At 39.0% G+C, this 13,865-nt stretch overlaps 1 protein-coding gene across 1 annotated transcript; it reads left to right on the forward strand.

The window, feature by feature from the left end:
- The first annotated feature begins 1,488 nt into the window (after positions 1–1,488).
- Positions 1,489–13,207, forward strand: pde6b (phosphodiesterase 6B, cGMP-specific, rod, beta). The gene is made up of 24 exons (XM_034895747.1): positions 1,489–1,714; positions 1,815–2,085; positions 2,271–2,582; positions 3,830–3,982; positions 5,732–5,821; positions 5,949–6,089; positions 6,204–6,278; positions 6,381–6,445; positions 6,710–6,776; positions 6,888–6,935; positions 7,527–7,676; positions 7,840–7,983; positions 8,215–8,280; positions 8,688–8,837; positions 8,934–9,041; positions 9,160–9,269; positions 10,056–10,143; positions 10,260–10,360; positions 10,742–10,849; positions 10,949–11,012; positions 11,108–11,182; positions 12,173–12,256; positions 12,474–12,627; positions 12,890–13,207. The coding sequence occupies exons 2-24, from the start codon at positions 1,927–1,929 to the stop codon at positions 12,937–12,939; spliced, it is 2,562 nt and encodes an 853-aa protein (XP_034751638.1). The 5' UTR covers positions 1,489–1,714; positions 1,815–1,926; the 3' UTR covers positions 12,940–13,207.
- The last annotated feature ends 658 nt before the right edge of the window (positions 13,208–13,865 follow it).

The following is a 13,865-nucleotide window of genomic DNA, read 5'->3' on the forward strand; positions in this document are numbered from 1 at the left end:
CTCTCTCTCTCTCTCTCTCTCTCTCTCTCTCTCTCTCTCTCTCTCTCTCTCTCTCTCTCTCTCTACGTAATCTATTGGAAGCAGATTGTGATGTTCGGAAGCTTATAATATAGGCTAGCCCCTCCCTGCCCTGAATGAAATGATTCACTTTCTTACAGAAGCACACACATCGCCTATTTTCCAAGTTGTGTCTTTGTGTGTTTTTGCCAAAAATACTCTCAGTGTCTTCTTGCTGGCTTTACTCTCTCCATCTGAGGACTCATCTTTGTCTTAAACCTGATAATGACGGTAATTACTGTGGACATTTAGAAGGGAACTGCAGGTAGACTTAAGGCTGGGCGATACAGAGAAAATCAAATATCACAAAATGTTTGACCAAATACCTCGATATTGATACCGCAACAATATTGTAGTGTTGACTATTGGTGCTTTCACAAAATAATCACACAATGAGTTTTTGATAAATAATCATCAGTAATGTGAACATAACAAGACACAAGCAAAAAATAGAACAGTTACAACAGTCTGGTAAGTTCAGAAAATAACATCACTTTACTCTAATTTAGCCTCTAAAACCAGGAAAAGACAACCTTATGCCACATGACGGTATTACGATATCCAAAATCTAAGACATCTAGTCTCATATCTCAATATCAATATAATATCAATATATTGCCCAGCTCTTGGTAGACTGCACAAAAAATTTCATTTGGAAAGACGGATAGTTGGGTTGCTGAGATAATCAGCTAGTGTCCTAACTAAATAGGGCTTATGCCAGAGGAGGCCTCGTTTAATAAGGACTTAAAGAGCTTGTACAGGTATACCTGCATGTGTGAGAGAGACAGACAGAAACAGTATAGTGGAGATGGTACATAACAAACTGAAAAATAATATGAACGACAAAGGATAAAATAATAATACTTTAAAAATAACTATGAACGTACATATTTGTTTCTTATATATTTCTATCATTCAATAAATAGGAAATGTATCCTACATTTTGATTTCTTTTTCTTTAACAGTACACAAAACCTGCCTAAGATGCCTTGTATTTTTATCATTTAATCATTTCATTGGGAGTGTTATTATTGTAAGTAAATAGTGACTGCGCCAAGACGATCTAAATATGTCATATTTATTTCCAACTTCCTTTTTTTTCATTTTTTGTGGATGTTTGCTAATTAGTTACATTTTTAGCGTTGCTTTTCTTTGTGCAAATTCTTTTAAGGCTAAAGAAGGTATATACATTTTAATTTAAACATACATTATTCAATGTTATTTCCATTTGAAATGTATGTAAAAGACTTGCTAAATGGATGCAACAGTTAAATGTGAATTTAAGTGTTTATTGTAAAGACAGAGCGGGGTATGTTGTCGCACAGCAGCATCGTGTTGAAATCGAATACCGGTGTTTTACATGCTGTAGCCTATCTTGTCTGCAGATTTACAAGGTACTAAATCACACTGGGGGTTGGATAATTGGGCCCACGTATCTGTTACTAGATGATCAGCTGACAAGTTTAACATACTCAGATCCCTGCTAACCTTCAGCACTATCTGCTGATGACAGATGGATTGTTTGGATTCAGCCGTCTGCCTTCTCCTCCGGGCTCTCCCTCCCTCAGTTTGCTCATCCCACTTACAAGGGGATTTATTTTTTACCTGCATTTGAATGTCTCCATTTCTGTTGTCCCCCTTTGTGTGTATTACCTGGGTAAGATTTGTTTTTTATTTCTCTTTTTTTTCCTAAAGGGGATAAACTGGGAGCTGTTTGCTTTGTTTTGCTTATTCTTTTTTCTTTTATTTCTATTTAGACAAGTTGGAAGTAGCTTGTTCAGGGAAGCGTTGGACTGAGCGGGAGCTCCATCACAGAGCTGAAAAGGGAGAAGACAGGAACATTTGGGAGAAGAGGAGGAAGAAGGAATCATGGGTGTGCAAAAGGAAGACGTGGAAAAGTTCCTCAAGGGGAACCCTGCATTTGCTGAACAATACTTTGCTAAGAAGATGAGTGCTGCCTCTATATCAAAGGTCTCAGGGCTCCCAGAGAAACAGATTGACTTCAGCCAGTTCCAGGACCTCTGTCAGGTAAACATGTCTTCATTTCACTACTTGTTTATTACAGTAAAAACAAAAGAGAACCGGTCGAAACTATTGACCGCACCTTGACATGTATAACAACATAAAACTATCCATATACAATGTAAATTATGTACTTATTATGAAGGTCCTAATCTTCTCTAAAATTGGACTATTTTCTGATCTGTTTCAAGGTTGAAGAAAGCCAAATCATGTATGACCTGATCAAAGACATGCAGGAGAACATCAACGTAGAAAAGGTGGTCTTCAAGATCTTGAAGAGAATCAGTGCGCTCATCCATGCAGACCGGTGCAGTTTATTTATGTACCGGCAGCGAAACGGCATTGGAGAGCTTGCCACAAGGCTCTTCAATGTCAACACAGAGGCAGAGTTGGAGGACTGTGTGGTGCCACCCGACTCTGAGATTGTTTATCCGCTGGACATGGGAATAGTCGGCCACGTGGCCCTGACCAAGAAGACTGTTAATGTGAAAGATGTCACAGAGGTTAGTGGGGAAAATGCGCCAACAATCAGTAATCCTAAAATTAGAATGATGAAGTTCCACCTGGATGGGGTGCAGTTGTTGAGCATATCTGTTGCTCTTTCACAGTTCCATTCATGAAACTACCAACGGATTGCGCCACAGCTTTCAATCTTACTCCCACACAACGTAGTTTTAACTAATAATGAAATGTTTTTCTTCTAAACAATGACATCTTAATCTCATTGTAAACAAGCCTGTTTCTGAACGCCATTATACTTCGATAGAGGGGTGTAATTAATTCATTATTAAATGTGATATGTAGACAAGTAAAAATAAGGATGTTAGAGTAAATCTACATCTTAGTAAAAACTAGCTGAAGCAAGAGAGCAATACCTTCATTACTGTGGTATATTTCCCTTAAATTTATCTGGTCCTATGGGACAATTTTGAACAATGTTGAAAATTGGGTAAAATCGGATTTGTCTGTTACGATCAATACTCAGGATAGCTAGAATGTCGCTAAGGTATTATGATGCATTGCAGATGAACAAGTGTTGATATTGCATATTTGAAAAAGTTTTTTTCGAGGCTTTGGCATCCATGATAACAGAATTGTGCCTCTCCCCACTGTATGAAATTAGCTTTAAGCAGTTTGAATACAATATATGCAAGTGAGAGTATAAATCCCTTTGTCAGACATAATCCATTTATTTCCAGATCCCATCAGCCTCTGCTCTAGCTGTGGATTAGACGCCTCTGGCATTTAGCAGTCAGCAGGAATCTAAAACAGATCAAAACTACTTTAATCTACACTGTCTCCATACAAAATAAACTATATATATAATATTTGTTGTACTCAAATACATACTGTAGTTTCATGATGAAATCACCTCAAGCAGTGGGAAACTACAGTACTTACCAACCATCTGGCATTCAAAAGCAGAGACGTTCATTCTACTTCATAAAATTCATCATTTAAAGACAATTAAGTTTATTATATCATGAAGGTTAGGGACACCATTGACCTCTAATAAATCTACTCATGAATCTACACTCTACAATGTACTGAATGAAAAATATGACTCAAGTATTTTAAGTTAGAGAACTTATCTGCATATGAGCCATAACTGTAATTTTAGACCACATTTCTTCTTCAAAATATTTTTTTTAAGTGTATGCACTACTTAGTAATATTAATGAAAGCAGGTTTTGAAAGTCCTGTAAGTATACTTTGTATATACTCAAAAAGTGTATTTATTGTCTCTTAGAGCCAGCACTTCAGCTCATTTGTTGACGATCTCACAGAATACAAGACCCGTAACATTTTGGCTACACCCATCCTCAACGGCAAAGACATGGTGGCTGTGATCATGGCTCTAAACAAGACCACAGGACCACATTTCACTGCTGAGGATGAAGATGTGAGTCCCAACCACACTCATACACACACACACACACTTACACACACACACACACACACACACAAATACGCATACACACAGCTAAGCATATATAAAGTCAGCGGCTTTGCCAAATCACACTTTTTTAAACAGAAACTATTGTTCCAAATCTGTTTCTGCAAGATTCTGATTGTGGTTCTTCTTTAACCTTTAACTATCTTAAACTTTGTTGCTAACTCTTAAAGACAACTGCAATCAGTGTATCACTACAGTTGGGAGGGAATTTCCTCCGGGCTGACTGGTAGATCATTAAGGTATTGACAAATGGGACCAGTGTGCGTTTATTATATGTCATTAAAGGAGAATTCCAGTTGATTTCAACATGTTGCTCTGTTGTTTGGAAATTTGGAGTTCTGTCAGTAGCAAGAAAGACAAGAACAATCGGTGCTGCCTACACCGTGTTATCCCCATAGGTAACTCTCAATGCGCGATAGCACTTGAACTCTTGAACGGCAGTTCTGCTGACAGTCGACTAGTGTGGACTTCACTGGAAAACAGGAAATAAACAGAGGTATGAATTAACACAACTTTAATGGCTTTCTGTCACATTTACTGCAGTCAGATTCGCTGTGTTCCCTCGGAAGGAATCCCTGCACATGGGTAGGCTCTTGTAATGAGATTTAGAACATGTTTAGAGGCTAAAAACACCTTGCACACTTGCCCTGTTGAAGCCTGTTTGGTGCTAACTCTAGCAGGAGGATAACACAGTGTAGGCAGCACTGATTGATTCCGTTTTTCTTGCTACTGACAGCACTCCAAATTTCAAAACAACAGAGCTACGTGTTAGAATTGACCGGAATTCTCCTTTAATCCCAATTAGGAGCAACCTAAGCTTGAAAATGGAAATAAGATAAAGGTGGTTAAGTCAGTTATAGATCTACAGCAGGTTAATGCCTGTATTAACAGCATGTAACTACAGGACAAGGTATGATATAATTAGCAAAAGTAAACAATACAAGTTCAGTACCATAAATGATCTGAATGATGCAGAAATCAAGACATTTATATAGTATAAACTCAAGTAGGAAATGTTCACAAAGATGGATTTTTACATTGCTGTTACATTTGCCAGGGTTATCTGCCTGAACATCCTCAAAACCTTTTATATTAACCCATTAAATATATTCTAACATGTCTGACAGGAGGGCGTTATAATAAACAAGAAAACTGCTGTCTTTGTCTCTTTTTAGATAGCCTTGTGCTGTTTAGCCATAAATAAAGTCTTATATCAACACATAATGGAAGAAACAAAGAAAGGAGAAAGAAAAGGCACAGTGGAGACAAAATGATGAAGACATAGCTCTGTGGTTTGTTGGAGATATGTCAAAAAAATACTGTAAATCCCAGTTCACACATTTGATGTGCCTCAGTTTTGTAATAATGCTGAATTATGATTCTGAAGTCATGTAGCTGTTTTCCACACTGTGATGTAAATGCTTTCCCTACATTTAATAACCTTCTCATTATTTTCTGCAACGAGCATAAAGCTCGAGTGATTCAGATCGATGGGACACTTTAAGGGCCCGTCGTTATGTACTGTAAAGCCTATCCTTTTGCAGTGAATCAGATTATGCTGTATCCTAAAGCCTAATACATTCTCAACATATTGTATTCTGTCATAATGTATCTTATATATTACCCAGTCAAAAATGTTGTCCAGACACTATAATTTTTTTACATGGCTGTCTTTTCACTTGTTTCTCCATTTAGCTTTTTTTAAAGTATCTGAAAATTGCCACTTTGAATTTGAAGATCTACCACCTGAGTTACCTCCACAGCTGTGAGACCCGTAAAGGACAGGTGAAGGACTGGAACATATTCTTACTGAAGTCACTCTCAAGAGTTTGGCTTTACAGTCTATTCAAATACAGAATGACTGCATGAACACTGCATTAACTGACTGCTGAATGTCTGTTGTGTTTCCTAGCTGCTGCTATGGTCTGCCAACAAGGTGTTTGAAGAGCTGACAGACATTGAGCGACAGTTTCACAAAGCCTTGTACACAGTCCGAGCCTACCTCAACTGTGACCGCTACTCTGTCGGTTTACTAGACATGACAAAGGAGAAGGTACCGTGTCTTTCTGTGTTGTTGCCCGTAATATCCGATTTTGTTGTGGTCATGCATTTGTTACCGTGAAGTGCTGACATTTTTCTCTGAATTGTTGTGTCCATCTTCCTCCAGGAGTTCTTTGATATTTGGCCAGTGTTGATGGGAGATCAGGCACCTTACTCTGGTCCTGTCACTCCTGATGGCAGGGTATAGTCTTTTATTTAAAGCATCTAAAATTATTATCAACACTCTGCTTTTTTCTGTTTTAACTGGTTTAAAACTAATGTCTGTGTTTTATTTTTCCTCCAGGAGATAATTTTCTACAAAGTGATTGACTATGTACTACATGGAAAAGAAGACATCAAAGTAATACCGTAAGTATATTTATATTTCATACTAGCCTAAATATTTATTCAAAATGGGGTCATGGATTAATAGGACAACCAAATACCAAAACATCCCCCATAGTTAAACAGTGTAAGTACTTTTGGGGAACAGGGCTTGAAGTAAAATGGGTATTTTAAGCACCATGTTATTCAATTTAAAAACATTAATAACACATCAGAAAGCGGAGCATAGTTTGGACAGAATCTGTGCTCATGTCTGCAAACTCGTTGTCCCGCCTTTCTGTCACACAGCAATCCAACTCCAGATCATTGGGCTTTGAGTAGCGGCCTTCCTACTTATGTCGCTGAGAGCGGTTTCGTGAGTTATTTCCCCATTACAGTACTATAAGCTGTTGAATGCATTAGAAACCAAATGAATGTATTTTCACATTTTCCACCTTGATCAGTCTGTTTTATCTCTGCTTCTCAGATTTGTAACATTATGAATGCAGCTGCTGACGAGACGTTCCAGTTCCAGGTAAGCGACGGCTAAACTCAGTTGAAAGGTAAAATTCTATTCAATTTTATTTATCGTATCAAATCATACCAAGAGTCATCTCAAGACACTTTACAGACAGAGTAGGTCTAGATATAACAATTCCAGTTATTGCCCCGAGAGGAAGCATTTAGTGCGTCAGTAGTGAGGAAAAACTCCCTTTTATACAGAAACCTCAGACAGACCCGGGCTTTTGGTAGGCAGTGTCTTACAGTGCCGGTTGGGGGTGTGATGAACAGTGGCAATTGTAGTCCCAATAAAGATAATGGAACTATGACTAGAAATAGTAGTTGTAGTGGTTCATGGCATAGCAGTACGCTGCAGGGCACAGCGGTGCAGAGCAGGGCACTGCAGGTTATAACAGGGCATAGCAAGACGCGGAGCAGGACCACGGTGACAGCTGTGACCGGGATTTAGGTGCCACCCTGATGCAAGGAAAAGTGTGGGACAAAAAAACGTCAGGACTCAGGGGAATAAGCTCTCCAGAGCTAAGTTAGTAATTTAATAAAAAAACAAGTCGTGGTATATTTAGAGATGAATCAAATGGTTTTGCTTTTTGTTTCAATGTTTTAGACAGAGCCACTCGACAGCAGTGGATGGACCATAAAAAATGTTCTCTCTCTGCCAATCGTCAACAAAAAAGAAGAGATAGTTGGTGTGGCCACTTTTTACAACAGAAAAGATGGAAAGCCTTTTGATGATCAGGATGAGCAACTTATGGAGGTATATGCCCACTGATCTATGTTACACAATTAAAGTCTTTTTTTTTTTTAAATCATTTTGGTATGATGTGGTTAAGAAAATCTACCAAGCTTTGTCTGTGACTCCTCCTCTCATTACTACAGTACTACTACATATTTTACTGATCTGGATCCCTGTTTCTTAGGCTTTGACCCAGTTCCTAGGGTGGTCAGCTTTGAACACTGACACTTACGACAAGATGAACAAGCTGGAGAATCGTAAAGACATCGCTCAGGACATGGTGCTCTACCATGTCAAATGTCGGGATGATGAGATTCAGAATATCCTGGTCAGTACTTGCGTGTGCACTTGCACGTTCAAGTTTTCTACGATTTTTAGACACAGCACTCAACTCGAAAAAAGTTATTTCAAATTCAAACTAGCGACTAGCCAACAGAAATGGATCAGCATCCATGTTACACACTTCTTTTCAGCATGAATACTGACAACTACCTCTGTATTTGCTTGTGCTTACTGTTTAGTCAATCCATACAACATGTGTTTTTCTCATCTCTCCCAGAACACCAGAGAAGTCTATGGCCTTGAACCCAGAGAGTGTGAAGAGGAGGAGCTCCTAGTTATCCTGGTAACACTTAAAATCATCTATAATTTATTGCCCACACATTTAATTTCTCCCCTTCAGTTAGGAACGTAGCAAAAAATTCTGGGCCTTGTAGAAAGGAATTCTCTATGCGCCCCTCCCCACACCCTCAGCTATTCATTCTAGCATCTTTTTGGGCCCTCCTCACATGAGGACCTTGGGTGCTCAGTCCCCTTTGCACCCTAAGTCCAACACCCCTGCCTACAGTGGGTAACACCAACTCTTTAAAAGAGGAGGAAGACTTGTGTAATTCCACTATTTGAGAGTGTTACACTTCAATTATGAGAACATAATTTCTCAGTTTTTCTTACATTGAAGCAGAACTGCCACTGGCATGAATGGGCTCTGTACTCTTTTTTATCTTACACTGTTTTTCTCTTTGTTCTTCATAGAAAAAAGAACTACCTCCACTTATTAAGAAGTTTGAGATCTACGAGTTCCACTTTTCTGATTTTAACTGCACAGAGATGGAACTAGTGAAGTGCGGCATCCAGATGTACTATGAGGTTGGGGTGGTCAAGAAGTTCCAGATCCCTCAAGAGGTAATCTACACAATCATACAACATTATTATACATAAATTTTTATAAAGCACTTTGTGATTAGCCTTTGTGATTTGTAAGCAATTCTCTCCTCTTAGGTGCTGGTTCGGTTCATGTACTCGGTCAATAAAGGCTACAGAAAGATCACCTACCACAACTGGCGTCATGGCTTTAACGTGGGACAGACCATGTTCACACTCTTAACGGTGAAATTCATTTTTATTCTACTTATAATAGAAGCTATTTCAATTTTTTGTAAGCACTATTATGTTGGTTCTGCAAAATGTTCTTTGTTTGACCACTTTGTGTGTGTCTCATGCTCAGACTGGGATGCTGAAGCGGTACTACACAGACTTGGAGGTAATGGCCATGATAACTGCAGCCTTCCTGCATGATATTGATCACAGAGGGACCAACAACTTGTACCAAGTCAAGTAAGTGGTGTTGGGAACTGTAGAAAAAATAACCCCACCTGCACTTTGCAAAACTACATCCATAGCATGGTATACCGAAAACCAGCCACCTTCTGAGAGGGACAATCATAACAGTGTTGTGTCTTAGTACCATACTACTGCTAAATAATCATTGCATGCTGTAGTTGCACACATATCAACTTCTATCTAAATGCATATGGTTCAAGGTCCAGCTTAATTGCCATTATACAATGTAGGATTGAACATTGAAATGCAGCTCTAGTCCCCTTCCCCTCCACACACAAAGAACATGTATATACATGCCAAATAGTCAAAATTAGAAAAGAATCAAAAATAAAATAAAACAAAGTGTAATAAACAAATAAAACTATTATATTTACAATGAAGATGCAATTATGTGTGTATACATACATAAATAGTCATAGGGAATACTAGTGATGCGTTCATGTCCTCACGTGTAGCTTCATATATCTTTTCAAAGCTTTTTAATGCTCTTAAGCCATTCTGTTTCAATCAAATTTCAAGTCTTTCAAAGTTCATTATATCTTACGGAAATGTGGAAGGTAACTGGTTGTCAATCTTTAATGATGGTACGACTATGTTTTGATAGTTTGTAAGAATTGGGACAATACATGCCGTCACATTTGGTATAATCCTTTAAACAGCCCTTAAAGTCTGCCATATGCCAATACTGAAGCCTTATACTTAAAACTGATGGTGAAAGTTGTTGGTATTGTCTTTAATTCTGTTATGTCATATTTAAGGAATATGTATTCATGCCAACAGATCTGGCAACCCACTGGCAAAGCTACATGGCTCATCCATCTTGGAACGACACCATCTAGAGTTTGGAAAGTTCCTCTTAGCTGACGAGGTGAGAAAGAAGAAATGAACTGGAAAATAACTTCACCTTACTTATACTGTGGAGGATGGGACGAGGAAGATATTTCAGCAGTCACTAACTGTCCATCTCTCTCATCTCATCTGCAGTCACTGAATATCTACCAGAACCTTAACAGGCGACAGGTGGAGCATGTGATTCATCTCATGGACATTGCCATCATCGCCACTGACCTGGCTCTTTATTTCAAGTCAGCACAATCTCTTGTTTATTCCCTTGTTTTGCTTGTTCTCTGAAACTTAACAATATAAAAATACTAGGGGTGCACCGATCTGATATTAAGCCACATTTAAATAACAAATAAATAAGACTTCAATACATTAAATCGACGTTATTTTGTCTTAGTTAGGAAAGTAATATTTTGTTAGGAAAAGTCTGGTGTGTTTAGTCTCTTCCATTTGGTGAAAGGAAGGTATAAGGTGGACGGTATAAGATTTATTATTAATTCAACAACGATATCGGATCGGTATCGGGTATTGATAGATACACAAAGCCCTGATCAGATTGGTGCATCCATAAAAAATACATACTGATAAATAGTTAATTAGCTCGTCTCCTCATACCCTAATAGGAAAAGAACCATGTTCCAGAAGATTGTGGACCTTTCACACACATATGAAGATGAAAAGAAGTGGGTGGACTTCATGTCTCTAGAAACAACCAGGAAAGAAATTGTCATGTGAGTCCAATAAGCATGTACGAATTTCTTTGTTGTTGTGTTGTTGTTGTTGTTGTTGTTCTTTCTCTGATCTTCTACTATAAATCTTTTATATTTCAGGGCCATGATGATGACCGCATGTGACTTGTCAGCTATCACCAAGCCTTGGGAGGTGCAGAGCAGGGTGAGAAGCACACAAATATAATAAATGTGCATTATAATAAGTGTTTGTGATCTGGTTTTTCAACAGATAAGTGTGTATCTGTGTGTATCTTTCAGGTTGCCTTGTCTGTAGCAGCAGAGTTTTGGGAGCAGGGTGACCTGGAGAGGACAGTTTTGGAGCAACAACCTATTGTGAGTTTTATAAATGTTCTAGTGAATATCTGTTTATTACATACATACATACTGTAATAGTTTAAGTAAATGGAAATGAAGACAGTGTAGGCTACAATTTTCTTGATGAATCGTTTAGTGTATGAAATGCCAGTAAACACTGATCCACTATCCATCCCTATTTCTACTTCCATTGGACAAACAGTCCAAAACTCCAGAATATTTTTATAAAATACTATAAAACAGATGCTCACACTGGAAAAGCTGAAACCTGATTATTTTGGCTATTTTTGCTTTAAAAAATACTAAAATAAGGGAAATAAATAATTAAATGCTCATTAATTTCCTATAATATGAAATATACAATATGTTTTGTAATATATTTGCTTGTTGTGTTGCTAATAACTAGTAACTTTGCACTTTGGACTTTGGCCTTTCTGTGTGAAGTTTGTATGTTTTCCCCATGTTTGCGTGGGTTTCCTCTGGGTACTCCAGATTACCCCACCACCAAAAAACAGGGCACTGACAAGGCCCTCAGATCTTGAGTTGGTCCCTGCGCACTGTAAATGGCTGCCCACTGCTCTGGATACAGAGAATGAATGTCGCTACATATATGTGTATGTGACAATAAAAGTAACTTTACTATCCAGTGGCGACATATGCAGCAGCAAGAGGTGTGCCACTGGTACATCTGTTGTGGGTCAGTAAATACAGAACCCATTAAATCTTTAACCAACCTACAGCTTCACAGATATCATGTGTTGATTGAGCCCTTATAGAAGTGACTCCATAATTTCCGACATTGTGCTCTTTAGGCTTCCTAACACAGCAATGTCAAAAACGTGAACTTGCCAGAAGAAAATGTAAACTTGTCAGAAACCAGGAGAAAATGGTTGATGTCAGGCAAGTGTTTAGTAACAAGAAACTACTCCCTGTTGCTGTTAGTATTAATTTCTGGGATGTCAACATGATGTTTTTGAGTGCCTCAAACCCTTTCTGCCTGCCCACTAGCCCATGATGGACAGGAACCATGCACCAGAACTTCCAAAGCTACAGTGTGGTTTCATTGACTTTGTCTGCACGTTTGTCTACAAGGTAATGTTTGATTTTGACTGATGAATTCCACAGTCAGTGGTCCTTTTCAGCTTACCTAAAGCAAATCATTTATATAGATTTGTGTATATTTGGAGGTTTTCTGCAGGTCTGACTAAATAACAGCTACCTGCTGACTTATTTTCATTGGAGCATCAACAACTGTGAACAAACCACTAACCTAATCTTTTATCCTATTCATTGATTTGTTTCCTCTCAGGAGTTTTCTCGCTTCCACCCTCAAATCCAGCCAATGCTGGACGGCATCCTTAATAACAGGAGGGAGTGGAATGCTAGAAAAGAAGAGTATGAGGCCACACTCAAAGCCCTAGAGGAGGAGAAGGCTGCAAAAGAGGGCGCCAAAGCCAATAGAGGTACCGTGATTCTTTTGACTTATCGCACAACTGTGAAATGTATTCCATTGGCTGCAATGGTATTTACTCAATCTTGGTTATTTCATGTGTCATTACATGCTATGTTGTACTGGACTTTTTTAAGTGTGATTCTATGTGGAGTACCAGTAACACTGAACCTAAAAAGTTATTGGTTAGCCAAAACACAAAAACAAGCCTAGTTACTTTACAGAATGTTGAGGAGCCATATTGACTCTTTTCTTTGATGTCTTTGTCTTACCAGCTACTGGAAACAACAGTCGTGAAGGCTCCAAGACCTGCTCTCTGTGCTAAAAGGTCAAAAACGCTGTGGAAGTGCAGCCAACTTTAGAACTACCTGTGCGCCACAGGCAGCCTCCTCACCGCCAAGGAAGAAAATGCAATAAAGTCAGGATGACAGAAGTGTGAGTAAATGTACAGCGCAGTAGTATTTCTTCAAAAGAACTGGTTCCTTTTAGAAATTAAAAACCTAAACAAGGAAGAAGCAGAGCAAGGTTTCATCCAGGTGAGCCAACATATGAATTCAGAAGAAGGCAGGACTCTTCTACATCTTGACAAAAAATATCTCTGAGGAACAACCATAGACTGTAAATATTAATGGACAACGCATCCGGTTCGGCAAAGTGCTGCAAATGCGGAAGTGCCTTAAACCTGCATTCTATCTGAATTCCAACGAAGGGCGACCCATGCGGTTGCAAAAGAAGGTCAGTTTCTGTAGAAGTCTATCAAAAAGTGTGAAAGTGTGTAAGGTCGGGCAACCTGTGGCTCACTCAGTGGGAGCTTGCGCCCCATGTGGGCTGGGGCCTTTGCAGCGGCCCGGGTTCGAATCCGAACCGCGGCCCTTTGCTGTGTGTCACCCCCCATCTCTCTCCCACCTTTCCTGTCTATCCACTGTCACTCTAAAATAAAAGTCTTTCAAAAAATAAAGTGTGTAGCGTAACGCAGAGTGTAAGCCGGCCCTCCCTCACTCCTCCCTCTCGTCTAAAATCATCCCATCTGCATTCAGGATGGCTGCGCCCGTAGCGGCAAAACTCGACGACGGCCAGCAGATCTGCACGAACCACTGAGTGACATTGAATGTGCGGTGTCCATTAATATACAGTCTATGGGAACAACAGAAACAGACGTGTGTGCATGCGTGCTTGTTGGACAAACATACATTTATTTTGACTGTTTCTTTAATTTAGTTATGAAACACAGCAGAAAAGAGAGGAAACTTG

This window comes from Etheostoma cragini, chromosome 16 (assembly GCF_013103735.1).
Source record: "Etheostoma cragini isolate CJK2018 chromosome 16, CSU_Ecrag_1.0, whole genome shotgun sequence".
In the NCBI taxonomy this organism is placed as follows: Eukaryota; Metazoa; Chordata; class Actinopteri; order Perciformes; family Percidae; genus Etheostoma; species Etheostoma cragini.